The following is a 22,769-nucleotide window of genomic DNA, read 5'->3' as shown; positions in this document are numbered from 1 at the left end:
TGTTCGAAATAACTGCATGCTATTGTTCTCACAGGTTCTATTCCCGATGTGGATGGGCCATTTGTCCGTCACAAAGCCTGATACACATGACCTTGTTATCAAATGCTTAGGAATCATGTTTCAGAGACAGCAAGGCAAAGATCAATTTCCTCTGGTATTTACTGTAAGCACCAAGTACAATTAGTTTCTACAGTGCACGTAATAATGCAAAGTAACTATAGCATCAAGGACCACTAAAGAGGCATGACCAAATGCACAAATGCCAGAGAACAAACTTCTAATAAGTCAGCCTAAGTGGAATCTTACTGACTAAAGCACTCCTGATTTGCTTTAAAGAGGGATTTTTTGCGGCACTTAAACTGCCGTTTTCACATTATAACCATTTAAAACTACAGTAATGTCAGCAACTTCTAAGTGAAAGGCTTGGACGGCTCAAGGCTCGCTTACCTGAGACAGCATGAAGCCACTTTTCAGTCAAATCTGTCATCGCATTTGTTTGTCTGCCTGCTCAGTAAGTGTTTCAGTCACCGAGTGCAGCGTATATATTCATTTCTAATTTCTATCCAGGTCTCCACAGTAGAAATACAAGAAAGGGCCTGAACTTTGAACTACACTAGGCACAGAAAGCACAGTCACACCGTCTAGGGAATAGTATTTCAGATCCATTGCGCGCTCCTAGCATGATGTTTTGTGAGTCAGCGTTGTAAAATCGCTGCTGATTGGTTTTCCTTTTTTTTCAATGTTTGCTAGTTTTCAGCGTGCGATGTTTCAAGAGGTACTATCCCTCAAAACGAGGGCTCCACTGACCCCAGTAACCTTGGGCCTTGGAAATATGACATACAACACTGCACACGGTCACATCTGTGACATGGCCAATGGATTTTATAATTTTGTTTTGCATTAAATGCAGCTTATGTACATGCACGTGTGCAAATCTTTTAACTGTGAACGACTCACTATTCTCAGAATGTACCCACACATTTTTTTGATCGCAGTGTGTACTTTTCCTTGCCAAGGTGGAGGTCTTTGGGGTTACGGAACGACATGAATAAAACACACTAGAAGGGAAAAGCAAAAATTAAGCCACACACGACAACACAAACACAACACTCAGACGGCATTGAGAGGACAGGGACACAGTGTATAACATGTAAGAATGAAAAAGCCCACATACACACGCGTGATATGACACAACCTGAAGAGAAAGACAACAACAACACAGAGGCACATCAGACAACGTGACCCGCCGTTCCCCGTCATTCATCTTCACTGTATGTTTTTATTAGTCATTGACACAGGACACAACAACAGGATTATTATCACTTGAGCTGCTGGATGTATTTGTGCATGTGGACTGTATGCAGGTTTCTTTTTTCTTTTTCTTTTTTTTACACACAGACACACACATGCACGCACACACAGACACACACAAGCACACACATTTGTGCCTATGTGCATATAACACAACAATCCCATTTCTTTTTTTTTTTTTTACATATTTTACATTGTTCATTGAGACTGTTCCTGAGTTAACAAAAAATCATGATAAAGCAAGTTTCTATGCATGTAAATTATTGGGCTGAAGTTAGCTTCCATTGGATGAAATATTTTACAAATTAGATCTTGAATCCTAAAGTGCCATTAGCCAGTCATTCATGTTTCTGTGCTACCTAACCTTAGCTTGCAGCTTAATGTCACATTAAAACAGACACACTTTGAGGCACGGGTAAGTCTACTTACAGGTGACACTTCAAACTCCATTGAACATGTGGACACAGCACTGTGGACATATTGGTGTACTTGTGATTGGACTGTGTCCATACTGTATGGCTGTGGTGAAGTGAGCGGGCGCTCCAATTGCAAAACATGCTATCTCGGAGAGCAAAATCGTGATGTGTTTTTTTTTTTTCAGTCAAAACTAGACTGCAGTAGGGCTCTTGATTGTGCTTTTAACTTTGGTCAGTGTTACCTCTGGGCTACGGTTTGATCCAGGAGGAGGTGGAGTTTGCATTGAGGTCCTGCTGTAACAGAGACCCTTCCATCTTATACCAATCCTCAGTCAGAGGGGAGTCTGGGCTGGGTGCCAGGGCTGCTGCCTCTAGTTTGTTGTCAACAAGGGGGTGTTGAAAGTTTGGAGGGAGTGTGAGGGAGTGTTTTGGTGCAGGTTGGCAGCAGTGGTGGTGGTTGGATTGCAATAGTAAATGAATCGAGGTGTCAGGTTTTCATGAGCATGAAGATAATGTGCATGGGGTAGGAAAGAAAAGAGGGGGGGATTAAGGTGTAGCACAAAGGAAAAGAAGGAGGGAGGGGAGAAATGAGGGGAGGGAGGGGGGTTAAAGATGGAGTGGGAAACGAGCCGGGATGGGGAAATGAGTGGATGGTTCGGGAGGAAAAGTTATCAAAAGGGGAAGGGAGGGGACAAGCCAAAACAAAAAAAGGACAATGCAAGGCAGGAGAGAGAGAGAGAGAGGGAGAGAGAGGGGGAGAGAGAGAGAGAGAAACAGACAGGGAGAAACAGAAGTGACGAGAAGTAAATTAATGCATGGTCAACTGTCTGAGTCCAGAAGACAGAGAAAGACAGAGATCGTTTTTGAGCATGAATGAATGTGACACGTCATGGGACACAGAACCAAGTTCACACACACACACCATGAAAAGATGGACGATACGACAGAGGCAGAGCGAAAAGGAAGAAAAGAGGAGAGACGAGGATGGACACGAAATCTTCTCCGACAGAAGGAGCGAAATATGATTCCAAGCGGTGATGGAAACACAGACAACATGAACGTGAAGAGGTGGACACAAAGAGAGCAGAGAAGAAGATCTAGGTGTGTGTGTGTGTGTGTGTGTGTGTGTGTGTGTGTGTGTGTGTGTGTGTGTGTGTGTGTGTGTGTGTGTGTGTGTGTGTGTGTGTGTGTGTGTGTGTGAGAGTGAGAGAGAGAGACAGTAGATGGGTGTGTGGTTTTTTTGAGTTTTAAGTCTATAAATGAGGTCTTCAATGTTAATTTCACATTTCCATTCAGCCAACCTTTCTTAAATGCTTGAGTCATACAGGAAACTACACGTGCGTCGTCTGCTGTTAGCTGCACACTGGAGGGAAAATATGTTTACGTCGTGCCTGGCATCTTGCTGTGTGGGTCTGTTTACATGAAAAGTGTACATATCGGTTCCCGGTGTGAAACATACCTTTCCGCACATTCCCATCTGTGGCACGGAATTCCCTGGTGTTGAGTAGGAAGCAGGCTCGGTCCTGCTGATAGCGCTCCCGGGTCGGCCCCCGACCAATGGGGCTCCTCTCGTCCGGACTCAGCACCTGGTCGATGGTGGGGCAGTCCTCGTTCGCCAGGGCAGCTGAGGCCGCGTCCCCGTTCTGCTTGGAGTCTAAATGAGGCAAAACGAATGAAAGCAAACACAGAGACTTACTGCCTGTTACAAAGTATAGAAAAAAGAGCAAAAAGAAGATTTAAATGCTAAGGTATGTAACTTGTCAGCATATATTGTCAATTTCTGGATAGATTCCAATAGAATAGAATAGAATAGAATAGAATAGGGATTGCAAGTTAACTCAAGCTATAAATGTGAACGTGTGTGTCACTGATTCCACTACAAGCTAATTCCTGTACAACCAAAATAGATAGTTTGAGAAAAGTGTCAATTATTTTTAGGTAGTTTATTGCCAAAATAGAAATCCTTTTGGAAAATGTAAGACCTTATCAACTATATTAGCGTAAATGTGACACCCAGTGAAAGACAAACATATTTATGTTTTCTGAAATCTTGAATAATCATAATTAACCTCTTAGATTTCTTCACACAGCACAAGCAAAAAACTCATATTTGGAATTGTACTAGACTGACTTGATTTGTGTAGTTATTTTGTCTGTAGAATCATCAAAAACGTGGGTTAGGGTTAGGGTTAGCATTTCTGCCCCTTCGACTCGATATCTGGCTTTTCTTCAATATTCTGGTGAGGTTTTTTTTTTTTTAACAGCACTGAGAAGCTGATGTTACTGCTGTGAGATATGCAGGTGAACCGCATGGCGGCACAGTCCAAAAACATGCATATGAGGTTGATTGGTGACTCTAAAGTGTCCCTTGGTGTGACTGTGAATGCGTTTGCGGAATAAAAGATAAACATTTGTAAACTGAAAACACACCTCACAACTTACTGCCGCCTCATCATATTTATTCAATAGTGGCATTCAGTGCACAATCTCATAACGTGGCTTTATCTTCAATTATTAAAGACGGCACCATGAAGGAAATAATCACTACGTTTATATATGCAGTCTGCCTAAGCTTCAGTAAACCATGAAGTCATGACCGCCTCATAAAACTGTCAAACATGTCAAGTGGCGGCTAATGTTCTTCAGTGATTGGAAATGACTTCTGCTGCTGCTGCAGTCACCCACGTGTTGAGGGAGGCATTACGGTGAAATATGCTACTTAGTGTGTGTGTGTTGCGATGCAGCATGATGATGCTGCAGAAAAGCTTGAAGGATGCAACTTCTTGATAAAAATATAAAAGGAAGAATGTACTGAGCTCATGTCCAAAAGGCCTGGAAGAAAGCCAAGTAGACAAGATGTAGTAAAAGCACTAATGAAACCAATATTGGTTTTTTTCACTTTGTGATGACTAAGCCAGTGAACTAATGCATTAAAGGTGCATTATTATTGTTGCATGTGAGTGATGCCTGCTGCAGCAGCATGTGGAAAGCCAACAAAGAGCCAAATTACCACTTCTCCTGATTTTACTGCAAATGCCAGGGAGAAAATATGTGAAGTCAGCCCAAATTGAGATGCATTAAGCCGTTTTAATAGATAATTGAGTTCATTTTCCGTCCACAGTGTTTGTTCTTCACCGACAGATGGGTGCCTTAAGGCAACTGTGGACTCACTCGTTGATCATAAATTACACACAAATTCTGATGGGCCAGGCTTTCTGCAGGACGGCACAAGATTCAACTATGGATCACTTCTTGATAATACTCCCAGTTATTTCTCTTGAAACTTTGGCACCGCTAAGTCTCCGCTGGACCTCTGTGAGTTCATTGTTGGTAAGTATCCAAACGTTTTGTATTTAATTAAAATCTTTGATACTTGAATGGAACATTAATTAATCACATTTTTCAGGTCTTTCACCATTAAATAAATAAGTAAATAAATAAATAAATCTCACCTCTGTTGATCTCTATAATTTCTTCTTGAGCGAGGGGACAGTCACCCCCTATGCCTCCAGACCCCATAACTCCACCTAAGACATTTCCCAAGAGCCTCTGAGGCGATGCGGTAGCCATTGCCAGAGCGTCTGGCTTGCAGTAGTTGGGCGACCCTGGCTGCGGCGCTCTGGGGATATGTTTGTTCTTCTTTTTGGGCAGCTTTTGTTTGGCCATGGCCAGAGAGTAGTACATGCCGAAGTTGTTGACAATGACAGGTACAGGCATAGCAATGGTTAGCACACCGGCCAAGGCACACAGCGCTCCCACCAGCATCCCCGACCATGTCTCCGGGTACATGTCTCCGTAGCCCAGCGTGGTCATGGTCACAACGGCCCACCAAAATCCGATGGGGATGTTCTTGAAGTTGGTGTGGGCGCTTGCCGTCGGGTCGTCTGGGTCTGCGCCGATTCGTTCAGCATAGTAGATCATAGTGGCGAAGATGAGGACACCGAGGGCCAAGAAGATGATGAGCAGGAGAAATTCGTTGGTGCTGGCGCGCAGGGTGTGACCGAGGACACGGAGACCCACAAAGTGGCGCGTGAGCTTGAAGATTCGAAGGATGCGGACAAATCGGACAACGCGGAGGAACCCCAGGACATCCTTGGCAGCTTTGGAGGACAGACCGCTCAGGCCGACCTCCAGGTAGAAGGGCAGGATGGCGACAAAGTCGATGATGTTGAGGGTACTCTTGAAGAATTCTAACTTGTCTGGGCAGAAGGTGACTCGCAGCAAGACTTCGATGGTGAACCAAATGACGCACACGCCCTCCACATACGTCAACCAGCTGTCAGTCACCACCTCGTATACGATCTCCTCGTGGGTCATGTTGCCCACCGTGACGTTCTCTGTCTTGTTGATGATGGTGTTGAAGGCCTCGTGCGTCTCCATGCAGAAAGTGGAGATGGAGATGAGAATGAAGAATAGGGAGCCAAACGCCACGTACTGGTAGAGAGAAAACAGACCAACAAAAAACAACGGGGGAGAATGGGGAAAGGAGAAGGAGAAAACTGTTATAAGTTGCATTTTTCTAAAAGACAAAGAAAGAAAGGCAAATCCATAAAAGCTACATTATTTATTAAGTAAAACCAATAAGGGAAATCAAGTTGTTTGGGTCCGACCCTAAATTTCGCATGCATAAGATGCAGTAGGTTGTTTTAATCTAACTCCCACAATTTCTCAGCATGTGTGTATTCAGTGATTGTGAAACGGCACACAAACAAACTATAGCGCATCCTCTGATTAGAGTCACAATAAATGTTATAAAAAGCTTCCACTTTATACTTGCATTACAACCAGCTTAAATATCTAATATATTCTAGATTAACTGTAGATGTCAAAGTCTGTGTATTGTATCCTTTGTTGCACCTATAGTACAAAAGAAAAAAATGGCACCTGAATTCCATAAATTCAAGAAAATCACTGCCGCGTGATACAAGCAGAACTGTTTTACCCAGCATAGGGAGACAAATAAAACAAACGAAAAGCATGACTGATATATAGAGACATTTGAAAGATTGAAGGAAGCTGGATACAATGGAACCGGCATAGAGAAGCTGACGGAATAGGAAAAATAAACAAATAAACTATCATGTGTATGTCATAGCAAACAAGTGAGATGTGCCTGTTTTATTCCCACGGCTCACAGTGTTTTCTCTCTAACATGTCACAACACTGTCGTTTCCTGAAAAAGTGACATTTATTAACAGACATACGGTAAGATGTAATGTCAGGCTTGCAAACTAAGAGAAGATCTCAGTGGGGGGGGTGGGGGTTGTTTTTTTTTTTTTTTTGTAAACATAATTACTCACCATTTATAAAAGCGCCAATGTTTAAAACATTGGCATAATTTTTTAATGCCGATTTCACAGCAGCACTTCCTGCCCCTTCGCTTGACTGACAGTCGGAGTACACTGCCAGCGCTGCGAGTGACGTTACCCTTCAGCCCAGTCATCACATCACTTAGCCTACTTAAGTTGTCTGTTTAAATTACATTTTGTTATTAGAAGCAGAGAAACGTGTTCAAATACTTCATACCGGGAGGCATAGTCGTGCGTTTATCCATTAGATTAAGGCTATATTTGAAATAACATTAATATCCAATCAAAATATATAATTAGCTGCCATTACGTTACAGATGTTAAGTTTTAATACAGGTTATATGTGTTGTTTCGGAGCTATTCTTTGTTAAATCTGTATAGCTGCTGTTCCTGAAGTATAACAGGAGTTTGTTAAAGCAGTATAGTAAATTAGGATAAATTACACACTGTGATCTTGAGATGTATTTATAAAATGTTTAAAAAAGCCTTTCCAAAGATAATATCTAAGTATTACTTTTCCTCCATGTGGCATGCGTTCTGTGCTTCAGCGTGTGTTTGCTTCCAAAAAATGTTGTCCTCAAGGTAACTTTCCTGGACTGACAGAAAAAGAATAAAGTTAGAACAGTATCCCACCGCAGAGAGCTTTGTTTTCACAGCGAGTTTGTTTTTCAGGTTTGCTTCCCTTTTTCATTACTCAGAGCCAATTTTCTTAACACTGGCCATCTGTGTGATCTGCAAGCTCACTATATGTACCCAAGCTTATTATTCCACTGTAGCTCGTTCAATTGTCAGCGAATCAATTACAGTGGCGTGATAGCACCAGTGTGTGAGCGGCTACTGCACAATCTTTCCCCATTGCGTCTGTTCCTACAAGCCCCGCAGTGTATTTATAGATGCAGTATACTTTGTGCTTTATCAAATAAATAATAAAACACAGACATGGCCTGAAGAGCTAAAAGAGAAAGGTAATTCATACATGAGAGGAGCCCATATATATAAGAAAGCTGAGTGCCCTCAGTGTACTGTGCGTGTCGCTGTGTATTTTCAACATTATGCATTTATGTAATATAGGCCGCAACATACTTATAGGTGGAGGCCTTGTAACTAAACCGAATGGAAGGAACCCGTTTCACTCATTATGTCTTGAAAGTTCCCACTCCTCTGAAAACATCCCTGGCTCAAGGACACCTATCTGTATGGAGTTTGCATGTTCTCCCTTTGCATCCTCTAGTTTCCTCCCACAGTTCAAAGACATGCGTTTGAGGATAATTGGTTAGCGTCTTCGACCGATCGGCTCAAGTGCCCGTGTGGCCCTGAGCTGGACTGAGCGGTGCAGCAGAAAGATGGACGGCTGGATACTCTCCCTCTTTTCTTTGAATTGGAAATTGGATGAAAGCCTATACATTTTCTCTCTAAGTGCCTTCGGGACAGAAGCAGACTAAGCGGAAGAGTTAATACTCCCAGCCGCTGTGTTTATTGAGGAGATTAGCAGATGGAACAAAAAAGTGAGAAAGTCAGAATAAGTCCGTGTCCGGTCAGTTGACGGCTCGGAGGTCCATTTTGCAGGAGGTAGCATCGGAGTCTCTCTTTTTATATCGTCAATTCTTTTGTTTTCTCCTGTTTTGCCCGTCCTCCTTCACCCACGCCCCCTCTCGCTCTGGCCTTTTTTTCCTAACCCCTCTCCTCTTCCTCCACTCGTCCCTCCTTTCCCTCTCCATCTCTGTTCCCCACCTCTTCTTCTCCTCTGCCATGTTTCTCACTCGTCGGTGTCTGACCTACTTTCTCAGATTGCTGCAGTGCTCCTCTCCTCTGTATCATGAAAACACACACACAGGCACACACAGCGAGCTTCTCAATCATCCTCCTACTTCTACCCCCATAATTCCACCCACCCACCCCTTACCCACATCCTCGTCCCGGGGAAGCAGGAAGGCACCAGCGGGACCGGCTCATGACGGTCCCTCATTGGTTGAGCACTAGAAACTCTTCCCATGTACAAACCAGGGCAATAAGGAGAGTTTTGCCCTGAGGTGTTCTGCTCTTATTCCTTTTATGCTACTGTTGTGATTATGATGACATTAATGATGTAAGTAATATAATAACAATTAGTGCTGGTAGGAAGCAATGAAATGCTGCAGGATCGTGAGACGTGTCGGATCTGGTTTGTTTTGGGGTTTGATTTTTTTTTGTTTTTTTTCTGACTTGAGAGACTGCAAAAACAAAAGAGTGGCAAATCTACAGCGGCGCTGCGTCGTCTATGTAGGCTACACAGGTGGAGACACAAGAGGAGGCGGACAGGTGGGAGGGAGACCAGACGATGTGGATCCATGCGTAGAGAAGCACAGAGGGAAGAAAGGGAAAAAAAAAAAAAAAAAAGTTGAAGCAGTCCAAAAGAAAGGATGGCGTATAAGACAAGTGAGAGACTACGAAGGCCGAATCCCAAAACTTTTTTCCAAAATCCGAACGCTTGAGTTTTCTCAGACTTTAGCAACGGCAGCTCGTCGTTGCGATGATGTCCATGTGATGTGACTGTGTCATGGACGGAGGACAAGCCAGAAGACAGGAAGTATGACAGAAAGGAAAGTGAGAGAAAGCGTGAGAGGCAGAAAAAAAAGAGGAGAAATCAATCAAGAGACCGAAGGCTAACAATAAATGACAGGCTCTTGCCGTAAAAGCAACTTCTGTCAACAAGAGCGACAAACAGAGCCCTCAGCATTTTATTGCGATATTTTAACCCTTCAAATCACTTGATTTTGAAACTGCGCGTAAAAGTAGTTTACTGCAATGACATTTGGCTGGAAATGCTTTAAATGGCACTTGATTACAGCTTGAAGCTGTTAAACTCACACAAATGAGGTTACAGGTATAATATAACACACGACTGAAATTTTTATAATAAAAAATATAAAAATAAATTAGATATATAAATAGTTTTGATAGATTTGTCTGCAGGTCTTCTGCAAGGGATGTTATTAAAGCTGCTTAAACACATCACAATATGAACTCAAGTACAGCTTTGTTTGCATTGCTCAAAATGTACTCAGTTGCAAGTACTTAAAATATACTTTGAGAAAACAAATACACTTTTCAATAAGTATTAGAGTCCCTCCCTACTTTTTCAAACAAACTCAATGGCTACAAACATCAAATTGTGGGGATTTCAAGGTAGCAACCTTAATTGCATGATGTAAACTGTAATGACCAGTAAACTACTAAATTACAGTAATGTGAGTATGTGTACCGTTGACAATCAATCAATTTCTCTTCGTAACTCAGTGGCACATAAGGCCGTATCAGTCATCTCTGGGTGACAAACTGCGAGCTCTGCCAATATCCAAGAGTTCCATTGACAGATTTATCCAAATTCCTCTCAGCGAACTTGAAGGGCTCACATGTCAACAGAAACATATTTTGTTAAGCAGATTACATTGAAGTCATGTGTAAGTTTCCAACTGCACAGAATTACTTAATATTAACTTTTAAACCACAATAAATGAATCTGAATAAACATATTAAATGATAATTTAAAAAAACCTTGTTACTCTGTCAACAATAGCAATCTCCCAGTTTTTATTTCCCATCTCATTTTCTTTTTTATGATTAGATTTAACAATGGAATGATTTCATTAAATTCTTGATTTTAAAACAGTAAGACAGTACTATAGTGTGGCTCATAAGTGCTGCATACTGTATTAAACCATTAACTTCCCTATTTTGTCCATTGAGTTGCAAGTAAAACAGAAGCTGTCTGCTCAAGACTGTAGGTCTTTAATTCATTCATTCATTTTCTTCCGCTTATCCATCGCGGGGGTGACAGTGTGAGCACTGTCACCCAGATCACAATGCACCATTTAAGAACCTTCCTGCAGGTGGTGAGCCCACAGGAAGGTGACGCCCGGCGTGGGACACGAACCCACTACCCTGAGATTGTGAGTCTCATGCTCTACCAACTGAGCTAGCCGGGGGTGTCTCTAACTTTCCAACGGGAAAAAAGAAAACAGGTTTTCTACATGTTTGAGTTGATTAAATATGAAGCATCACACTCTCATCTTGATACATTCAAATATATTTGTTTTTGTTGGCATTTGCCTCATATGACTTTGTTTGTTTTAATTCAGTGATCTAATCCACTACTATTTATAATAGCATCTACTGTTGGTGATGAGGTTGCACTTCTTGTTTGTCTTGCATGTCTAATTATGAATATGATGTCACTGAATCCAATAAGCACAAAATCTATTTTGGGAATTTTTCGAATGACCCAGTCTGTGAATGTGTCCGACTCTCTGTTTGGCTTCAGGAAGTTGGATAAAGCGGTTTAAAAGATGGATAGGTGCTCTCCACTATACAAGTACTGCTTATTCTGTCAAAAGGTCATTATGAAAAAGTCTCTGGTGAACATTTAGTAAACGCATTCACTGAAGCTGTATTTTCTATAGATTCTTTCTCCTGTCTTATCTACCAAAGTACAAATACACAAGGACACGGGAGATTTCTGATGCTACTGCATTGGCAGATCCACTCTCGTCTTCTAAATTAAACTTTGGTGTCGGCTGTTGTCACTGGGGGGAAATCTTATCCACACAGGAAATCACCCATCTGTATTTCAATCTGAGGATCTGAAACTGAAATGCAAAACGGCTTCCTGGATGACAGTGAAGAACCAGCGTGTGCCGGCAGAGCTTGACCTAACAATGACAGCTCGACGTGTCCAATGAAAAACAAATATTCACTCAGGACTGAGTGTTGCTACTGCGAGCAGCTTTTATCTCCCGTGCTTTACTTCAATTAGTCTGACCACAGTTAGTTAAAAGCTCCAATTGAATGTTGGCACTGATAAAACAAAAGGTTAATTTGTGGTGAAAGTAATTGAATTGCACAGTATTTTAGGACGGCAGAGTACAGTGGATTAGAACGTAGATCTGAACATCGAATCGATACTGATCAATTCATCACAGCAGCCAGCCTTTTTTAAATATGCAGCAGCATGTCGAGCAGAGGAATCCTGTCCGGTGGGGAGGGGAGAAGAAGCACTTCTACTGCCTCACCATTAATAAAAAGGCCATTAAAGTGATTCATCGAAGGCTGCATGTAGCGCACAGGTGAGGGCCGGTCGGTGCACCGACTGTATGCGTATACATCTGTTGGCAAAAGTATCCGGGAGAAGTGTGTCTGTGGACGTGATTCACAATGTGAGAGAGACAAAACAGCCTATGGGCACAGGAGGAGTGTGTGCTGATCACAGATAGCGAGTGGTAGCTGCATGAGCACTGCATTGAAGTGATGGAGAGGGATGAGAGGAGAGACAGAGAGAAAGAAAGAGGTGGATGAAGATGATAAAAGGAGGAGTGGCGATCTGTCACTTCATACTTATTTATCTCCTCGGGCACTTTGTCTCTGCGCTCAACCCCGATCCTCCCATCGCTGCAACAACATGAAGGTATTCAAGGGTGTGTGTGTGTGTGTGTGTGTGTGTGTGTGTGTGTGTGTGTGTGTGTGTGTGTGTGTGTGTGTGTGTGTGTGTGTGTGTGTGTGTGTGTGTGTGTGTGTCCTGGTCTGAACAGCCATGGTAATTCCCTGAATTTTGCTTTTAGAGGCACGCTGTGATCCCGGCCGGATCCTGCAGCCCGCTGACCTTCAAGGCCCAATAGAGATCCCAACCCTTCACTCTCTAGGCTCTGAAATTAGATTTGAAAAGATCATCAACAGAAATTCAAAAGAGTGTGAGCCAGAGAAGGCGAGAGAAGCAACAGAGTGTCTGAGGGAGAGAGAGAGAGAGAGAGAGAGAGAGAGAGAGAGAGAGAGAGAGCGTTGATTGTACTTCGATGAATGAGTGAGGAAGAGAGAGTGAAGGAATGGAGGTGGAGGAGATGAACGGATGAGCGGAGGAGAGGAGACAGTGATGCGACTCTCACCAATCAAGGGGGAAACAGTGGGGCAACGGAGAGGGAGGTTGCAATAAAGAGATGGAGACGGAGAAGAAAAGAGGAGGTGTTGGGAGCACCCGAATGTAAGTGATATAACCAAGGAGAGATTGTCGGAGCTGATATTAGCCCTACAGGCGTGTTTGCATGCACGGCGGTGCGCTGCGCTCTTCCTTAACGGGACCCTAGTGGCGCTGTGTTTACTGCGGCACCATCCAGAAGAGCTTTATCATTACAGTATTACCACAGCCCTGCCGGGCTCTCTGTCACCATGACAACCACTGCGTTAGCCTCTGCTTTCAGGCACCAAGGACAAGACTAAGCCAAATACTGCTCCTACAGCCGGTGTAAAGGGCTGAATATAGAGGAGCGAGAGACAGATAGTGATCGGTCGATCCAGCGGCTGATTGTTCAGAAAAGACTGTAATTTGTCAGGTCAAGGGTGAGTGACCTTGACAGAGATACACAAAGACAGAAATTCTTATTAGCGGGGCCTTTTGTTCAGCGTATACTAATGGTGATGTCTGATCGGCGTTCGTATGGCGAACAGTGACCCGCACCATGACGTACTGGGAGTCTTTTCCAGAGGGCAGAGCCAATGGGAGCCCGCTGCCACAGAGTCAGCAATGATAAGGAGACATTGAAGGATGATATGAAATCTGCACGTGAATGAGGCATGAAAAATGAAGGTTTTAACGATGTGAAATACAGAACACTCTCCTGAAGGGCAGACCGAGCGCTGGTTCAGACCAGGATTGGGTGATTAATCTATTATCTTAGGTGAATGACTGTAGCAATCACTCAGAGACATCCAAAGTAACCACTTAGCCTGCACTGTGAGTTTAACCTTGAGTCTGCTACAGAAATAGTCTTCAATCGTGCCATCGTTACTGCAGAATATTGTTAAAATCAAAGGTTTTAGAGATTTGGACTGAGATCACAGAAGAAAAAAAATACATAGGCATGAACAAGACAAAAACAATTAAAATGTCACAAGTGGAAGAGTTCTCTTCAAGGACATGGTGTGTGAAACGGACAAAACTGAGTGGAATGGCAGAGGGAGGAATGGACGCTGAGCGAGAGAGAGCACCACCGCAAAGCCGCCTTTCAATTTTTTTTTTCCCAGTGTTGTATTTTCTATTTTTTTTTTCTGCATGTTGAATTATGAATACCTTCAGTGGCTTTTAGCCATTTATGACCCTCAACCTCAAGGCTCCTCCTCGTGAGTTTCAGCTATGCTGGCATGCATCTAACCGTGTTAATCACAGTGGCATCAGGCAGAGTTAAAACCACACATAAAATAACTGACTGCAATTAACTACTCTATTACTGTCTTTCATTTGAGGTTCTGGTGGCCTCAAGGTGAATATTCATGAGTTGGTTTCAAAAAATGTAGTTCAATCACCTTGAATTAAATTTTTTTACATTGACTAACTTAAATATCAAAAAAGATTTAAGATAAACTCAATTATAATTTTCACATCATGTGTGTGACGTGCCTGGGTGTGTGCGTGTGTGTGCATGTGTGAAGTAAGAGATAAAAGGAAATTTTATAACTGGTTGATCTGAGTAGTGTCCGGCTGATAATGTATACACATGCACTCACAAGCTCTATGTGAAGGTACAATACAATCAGAAGTGTGCTTTATTGTGTTGTTCGAAAATAAAAGTATTCTGATTTAAAAAAAGGAAAAACATATATACTATAACAGGCCAAGTTTAGAGTAGCTATGCTTTACAAATCCAAGATTTGACATTGTGTTAGTATTTTTGTTTACATAGTAAAATAAATAAAAAATAACCACGAAACAATTCTTTGTTGATATATCTACAATATGTTTTATCTATTCATCTATGTGCGATGCTGCCATGCTGAATGGAGCAAATTCCAACTAGGTAATGGTGACGTCCATCACGGGACAAACACAGAGAGACGAACAACCACATACACACACCTGAGGGGAATTTAGATTTTAAATAAATTAACCACAAATCCATGTTTTTGGACCGTAGGAGGAAACCTGGAGAAAATGCTCCAAAACTCTTCTTTCAGAAATCTTTGGATAAAATATTTAGCGATGAATTGATATGATTGTGCCTTCCAAACAAAGTTCTTTAAATTCTTAATCATTTTTTTCACATTCTTAAAGCTTTATTATAACTATTATATATTTTGTACAAACCAAAACATTATTAAAAATACCCTTGAATATTGTAACATTAGATATGTTGTGCCTGGCCTGACGGGCAACACATAAAAGAAGACTTCAGTTTATTAAATCTGATGAAAATGCAAAATGCTGAGAAAATTGAAGAGCAAAAATATAAATGTTTGAATTCAGATCATTTGACTTCCTGGGATTAACTTTGTGTTGAATATGGAGCTACTGCCAACAACTTATCTTAGAGTAAGACGATAGTGCTCCACTAAATCAGCTTGCTTTCATTTCACTCAACTCATCATGTCAGCATCTATGATAGGAAAAAGTAAACAATACAGATTTGATGAGTTTTGGCTATGTGACTGATTTGGCCGTCTCTCAGTAAATGAAGGGCTCCATGACAACAAATCATAGGAGACTGACAATGGAGCAGGAAACAACAGCACAGAAGACATCATGCTGGTTTGGTTCCTTTCCATTCCCTCTCAGGTGAAGCCACCAACATGGACGGACAGCAGCAGGATCCCAGATGGGAGGGGCAGTTAAAACGGGTGGCCTCTATTAGGGGGTCACCCAGGAACAACCTGGGACACTGCGGAATTTGAAGGACAGGAGAAAAAAGGGCAGAACCACCCCGGGAGGGACGTTCATGGGACGGCTGCATATGTGCAAAACACATGACCTCACTCGACGCTCACGATTCAGGCTCATCAAAGCTCTGAATGCAGGAGGACAGGATGGAGGAGGAGGAGGACTGCCGGAGTGAGGTTGGAAGATATAATTAGCTTCTGCTCTGGGTAATCCTCGCGTATACTTTATTTTCTGAGAGCTGGAAACATCGACTCTCTGAGGTCAGTGCTCTTGGAAGAGATCCTGGTAAAAATTCAATCACAATACAGACTTCTGTTTCAGAGATTCCCTGAATGACTCAACTCAAACATGATACAGTTAAATCGGTAAGCTTGACTTCACACACACACACACACACACACACACACACACACACACACACACACACACACACACACACACACACACACACACACACACACACACACACACAGACTGCTCTAAGCCATCACGTCACAGTCATGCTTGTTCAGGTCCCCTTCATTTCATCCCTCTGCAGTCCTGTCAAACATTTAAGAAAACAAACAAACACCGTTTGGAGGTGAGTGCACTGCACACATCTGCCAACATCTGTTTTGTTTTTTGTCTTCTCCTTTGTATTGGGTTCAAATTTCCGCAGCATACATGTGCGTTAGTCCTGTGCAGCGCAGCTCCAGTCTATCTCAGCCAATCTCCTTTTTATTCCTCGCTCCTTTCTCCATCTGTCCTTTCCTGTCCTGTCCGCAAATAAAGCCAGTCTGCTCTAATAGCCGCAGTGACCGACTGCCTTCACGTGTCTTCTTCTCTTCACAAAACCCCCTCTGTCCTTTGTCGTTCTGTCTTTGTTACATATGCTTCAGTAAGTGTCCATAATCTACCTCATTACGGTGTCATAAAACAGAAAATTAAACCCAGCGAAGCACATGCAGAGGCCAAGCGAGTTTAACAAAAGCACATTAAAGTTGTTTCATCCATATGTTTTGTTTCTATATTTCAATCCAAAATCGACTCCTGTCTCAGATTGTTCTCCAGATCGGGGCTCTATCTCTATTAATTGCGGCCGTTTGCTGATATATGCACTCTGCCTCCACTCCGGTGCCACTTGGACAGGACGGACAATCACAAGGAAGCAGATGGTCACACAGGAATCGTCCCAGTAACGCCCTCCAATGTCATTTTCCGAGGCAATGAGCAGGGATCCAGTATGACTGTTCAAGTGCCACATAATGACGCGGGGCCAACCAATCCAAAGACACTCGGGGGGGAAAAAGTAAAGATGTACAAATATACAGTATAATAATGTCCAGCAGATTGGCTTAGTCTTTAGTAATACTTCATCTATTATTTTCGGGTATTTTGAGTCTCATTTGACAACTAATAAGCATTTAATTTGTTGGCGTATACCCAGTTAAAGTTTTTAATGGTATGTGTGAAAGTGTGTGTGAAAGTGTGTTCACATGAGTGATCTGCGAGGGTGACATGTGGAGGTATGTCCGATGAAGTGATTTATCTGCGTGCTTTGAGTGTGAACATTCAGCTGAGTGGTTTATGGGCATCTACACTTACAGAGTACGCGCCGATGTGCAAAGGTGAGTGTGCTGAAAGTGATTTATGTCCGACCAGGTGTTGGAAGGGGTCAAACAGAAGATGCATGTCGTAATGGAAGTGGGTAAATGTGTTTCTCCGCCTAATAAGCCCTTCTTTAGTCACATTGTGCACTGGATATTGTTTATGAATAATGGACTAACTTGATGCTGTGAAAGGACTTTTGATTTAAGACGCAATTAAAAGAATTTTTCTGTGTCAGTATGTGCACGCTGTGCTCTTGTTTGTTTACACATACAATGTGCTTATGCATGTGGCACTTTGTGTGATTATAGTACACAACACACTGCTCCTTCGTGTGATTTGACAAGACTTGCCCCATTTAGAGAATTCAGACTTCTACCACTGTAATCTGCTCTGGCACCGCGTGCGAGCCCTCCACCACGCCATGGCTCTGAATCATTTTAATTCCACACCATAAGAGCAAAATGCCCTGGGTTCACCACAATGTCCAGCTAATTGACTGCCTTTACAGTGTTGCTGAGCGCTGATTCGGCACTTAACAAGCATGGCCAAATGGGCTGAGGCTGAAGTGATGGACACAGAGAGAAAGGAAAGTATTTGGAAGGGATGAGGGGAGCTACTTTTTGCAAAATAAAATCCTGCAGCATGTTTGGTCTAATATAATGGGTAAAGCAGAGGGCTGACATTTTGAGAAATGTACTTATTCCCTTTCAACTGCTAAGAGTTGGATGGGAAGACTGATGCTGCCCTTGTGTTTGCATATGTAGCAACAGCCTGCAGCAGCAGACACATTTCCATAAAGACTGGAAATGAGGAAAGAGAGAGCACGACTCCGTCCAAAGGTAACAAAATGTACATGGCAACACCTTTAAAAAAAAAAAAAAAAAAAAATACTTATGATATCTCATTTGCTTAAACTGTAAAACCCAAACTGCACCAAAACATTAAAAAAAATAAAAAAAAATAAAACAGTTGACAGTTTTGCAGAGGGTTATGTGTCAGACTACTTCTGGGCTCGGAGCTGTTGCTAGGCAACCAGTGGAGACTCATAGTCACTGGTAGTGGCGAAAAGACATCGCTAACATAGCATAACCCCCTTACAGATGTTGAATCACTGTTTTTACAGTACTGTTTAGTAAAAAGTGATTTTTATTTCCTCTAGTAAGTATACTAGTTTCAGGATGCTAGTTTCTGAATGTAACCACATATTTATATGATAATCTAACTAAAGACAGAGGCTAAACTTACCTACAGATTCTGTCATATTGATAAGCCTCAAAGTTCAATGTAATGAAGCCATTTAGAGGGGGAAAAAAAACACATTGCAAAAATGAAACAAAACTGCTTACTACATCTAAATCTCGCTTTATTTTGTTCCCTTGGTGATTCTTGCTTGTCCAACACAAAGCTCCTGTCTCCCTCCTTGTTATGAGACACAGAGCATCTACCCCAGTTAAGTATTGCCAACAGACCGCGCTCAGGTTACAAGGCAACAAACAGAGGGACAGTGACTTCCGAGGTTGCAAACACAACATGAGAAGGCCTGCGGTACAAAACGCTGTCAGGGCAAATTGAAGCAGAACACGATATATTTATCGAGTGCACGGCACAGGAGAGTCAAGCTGACTAATTGCCACGCCTCCGCTAGCAGCCAATGCTCAAAGAAAACTGTTTACCTTAATTAACTCGGCAAGCACCTAGTAATGTCTTTCTCCACTGTCGAGGCTGGTCTGTGCTTCCGCTGTATTCAGACTTGTGTTTTCTAAGCGTTGCTTGTGTCCCGTTACAAGTATAGTCTCATGCTAATGGAAGATGAGGATTACCAGCAGTGAATGAAATTAAGGCCTCCTTTCCCCTTTTTCTTTGCTGTTTTCAGATGCAGCCCACAGGGAAAGGAACAAGAATGGAAGAGGGAAATAGGCCTTTCAGCAGGGTCGGGGTTTGAATGGAAACAACTTAAATGCACGCATGCCAGACCCGACGCCTGAAAGTAAAAATTTTATTCCATGCACTTAAAACCTTCGCATTCACAAAAGAGAACTATTACAGTAGAGTAGTAGCTAAAGAAAAAAAAAAACATCGCAGTTTCACATCTCTGCCACCAAGGGAAGCCGGAGCTTTGAGGTTTGGCAGAGGATGTTTGTACAGTAGGAAGAATAATCTCTTGTTTTCAAATGAGACAGCCTGATTTTACAAGAATAACAGTACCAGCTGTAACGCGAACTCTACCTGAGGTGCTCTGGGTATACACAGCAAACAGTAATAAAGACAAGGTAGACTCGGAGGTTGCTACAGTTGGTTGGGACGTACACAGACAAAAGAGCAGTCACCTTCACCACAGGTTTTTGTTTAGATCCACCCACAGTTGGGAGGTAAGGCACTCTCGGGCAAACAAAAGTAGCGCAAAAAACCTACGACACTAAATTAGAAGTGACCTAGTCTAAGGTGGAAATGACTGATACAGTTAAATCAAAAGAGGACATCATGCTGGATTATGAACAAATGCTGTCAACAGTGAGTTTTTGTCATTCTACAACTTTTTGGTCCCAAAGATTAAAAATGTAACATAATGTAAGAAAGAAATAGCATGACTTCCCTAAAATGCTGAAGAGAATCTTCGACTCCACCTTTCTTGTATTTTCTGTCCAATGTGGTAATTTTCTGCCTGGAGACGGGCTGTTCTGAGGCACAGCTTGTGGGTCACATTTGTGTTTATGACAGCATTGTGCTCTCCAGAGGTGAACATAGTGGGGAAGAACAGTAAACAATGAACCACAAGATATGACCTTCAGGGAGAGGTGGGCACTGGACACTGTGTTGTTCCCCAGAAATGCATCAAATACAGGCACACAACGTCCGATTTGGAAGGGGCAAAGGGGCATCTTGTACATGCTGAGCTACAAATGGTGCTTTGTCGGGAGATTGCTGACAAAGACAACTGTGCTCTTCTGGTACAAAACTGAAGTAACCAAAACAGAGCTAAACCAGTGGGACAGAGGAGACAGCATTATAGGACAATAAAGGCACGTCCGTGGAAATACAAGAAGCAAAGAAAAATATCTCTTGGAGACGGTTTCTATGTACATTTACTGTGTGGTTTTTATACATTAGGTTACATTCCAACTTCGAAAGCTTTTTTGTTTATGCATCCATATATAATTAGTCACTAGACTATTCTAGTTTTCACTAAAGCAATTTCCTGATATTCAGGGCTACTTAATAATTAATCATCACACATTAACTTCTCCATCTTTGTTTACCATCATGCACTTAATCTGCAGAGTGACACGTGATTACATCAAATTAGATTATCCAGAGAACATTAGTTAATCCTTTCGTTGTTCATTTAATCACTTTTTCAAATCATAATGTTTTATTAATGACTGGCATAATGTGAACAAAAATGTCCAAAATTTAAAAAAAAGTAGGATGCCTGCATGTCGTCTGAGCTCCACTTCAAGTATCTGATGCTCAAAGAGAAACTTGACCAGGTGCACTTCTCTCTATTCGGTCAGTGGTTTGAGCAGTTGTGGTATTGTGGGTCCAAATCCCTGTACGGTGTCGCAGATTTTAAGAAGTGATTGTGTGGCAGACAAAAAAAAAAGAGAAGATAATCAATAAAATATCAATCAATAGGCTGGCAGGAGTGCCGGGGTGGGAAGATTGGATGGCTCGAGCCTTCACAGATAATCGAAGATGCTAAGACAAGGGTCCCCCACCCCCACCCCTCTCTTTCTGTGGTTGTCACCTCCTCCTCCTTTTTTCTCGGGTCCCCTTCTCCAATCTCCCTGTCTAATTTTTCCTCAACTGCGTCCTTTTCGGGCTTCTCATCAGTCCCTTTTTCCCCTCGTTTTCTCTCACCACTATCTCACCCCTTCTCCATTTCTCTCGTGCTCCCACCCCCTCCACCTCACTTCTCTTTCTCCGGTGCTCCCCCTCCTCTCTCCCGTGTCTACTGCAGCAGAAAAGCCAGCACCGACACCAGCATGTGCCTGTTCGTACATGTGTGTGCTACTACGGTAAATCCGACCAGCAAGCCGCACACGATCATGAGCAGCGAAGGTGAAATTAAGAAAAAGCCCCGCGTGTGAATCGAATGCTCCGATCAAAACATTGATTGCTGGTGCATTACATCACAGACATGCAAACAAGCCTCCTTTAAATCATTAGAGTAATGTCTCTCCTCCTGTCTCCCTTTTTTTCCACTCATCTCCTTCTTCCTCTTTCTGTCTCTCTCTCATCTGTCTCATTGCATTTACACATCAGCAGCTCTTTTTTTTTTTTTTATATTTCCTATCCTTTCTCAATCTCTCTGCTTTTCCTATTCACATACATTTTGCATCTCTAAGGACCAAAAGATCCAACCACATCGGACAGAACACTTTTAGAAAGCACTACAGTGGGGGGGAAAAAAACTGTGATCTGGGTCATATCGCTGTTTGACTTATGGCTCTGGCAAATTAGACCTAGACAGTGAAATGGGGCGATGTTCACCCACAAAATTGAGCCAATGTTGTGCAGCAACTGAGATGAATCCTACCTACTACACTGCTCTCCATAACCTCAATGTGGTGTCATTAACATCACCATCTGCAGCCATTACACTGAATAAATGTTTCTTTTTGTATGATTCATCAGATCTTGGCTTGTGTAACCAGTGCATATTCTTGAGCATTCAGGAAGCAAGACAGCAGGTACATGTAGTTGCATTCAAGGTATATGGTAACAACAAAAATGCAGTTTCCTTATGCTACAAGAATCCAACGCCAAATTGTTTAGGTTTACATTTATGGATATATTTAAAGCATCAGGTGTAAAGAAAATTCCAACACTGGTGGGTAATCTGTGAATAACTAAACCGGTGCGTGATTGTGTTGCATCAAATGGTTGAGGGAGAGAAACATCAGATCGATTGAGTTGAGAGTGACAGTTAGAGAAGTGCTTCCTGCCTTTTCCCAAGTGCAGAGAGGCAGATCAGGTGGCCTATACTGGACTTAGTGTCGATCAAAATCCAACATGTCTCTCTTCCTTTAGAGGGAACTGAATCCAGGTGTGTCGACCAATACCTGGTGCCGGTTTGGCTGTGAATGCATTTGACAATACAAGTCAAGTTTCTTTGTGCATATAGACATTGTCTTAATATCTGAAAGTAGATACTTTATGGGTTACTGAGTATAGCCTGAGTTTATTCATCCATCTTTCACAGTCAACTATTTCCATTGTGATTGCATGAATTCCTGGACACTGCAGGTGTCTGCTGACTGTCTGGTTTTACATTTGAACCAAGAGTATCCATGCACTCAAAGCACCAACTGGTCCTCACACACCCTGATAGGAATATCTAATAAAGCAGAAACTGGGTGCAAGATGATCAAACTATAACACTGGATTTGCAAAACATCACAAATCAAAGCAGTCATGATCAAGCAGCTGGATTTGTGTGCAACTGGAGGGTCTGAGAAAAAAAAA

General features: G+C 42.4%; 1 protein-coding gene across 1 annotated transcript in view; it reads right to left on the bottom strand.

Moving 5' to 3' along the window:
* Nucleotides 1-737: 737 nt before the first annotated feature.
* LOC308121149 (voltage-gated potassium channel KCNC1-like) overlaps nt 738-22,769 on the bottom strand; it is a 32,342-nt gene continuing 10,310 nt past the window's right edge. Inside the window, 4 exon segments of the mRNA XM_080482247.1 lie at nt 738-1,195; nt 1,970-2,098; nt 3,187-3,381; nt 5,180-6,161. Coding sequence (XP_080338373.1) covers nt 1,977-2,098; nt 3,187-3,381; nt 5,180-6,161 — 1,299 coding nt within the window. The 3' untranslated portion in view covers nt 738-1,195; nt 1,970-1,976.

This window comes from Lipophrys pholis (assembly GCF_963383615.2).
Source record: "Lipophrys pholis genome assembly, chromosome: 1".
Taxonomy (NCBI): domain Eukaryota; kingdom Metazoa; phylum Chordata; class Actinopteri; order Blenniiformes; family Blenniidae; genus Lipophrys; species Lipophrys pholis.
This window is presented reverse-complemented; position numbering and strand designations above follow the sequence as displayed.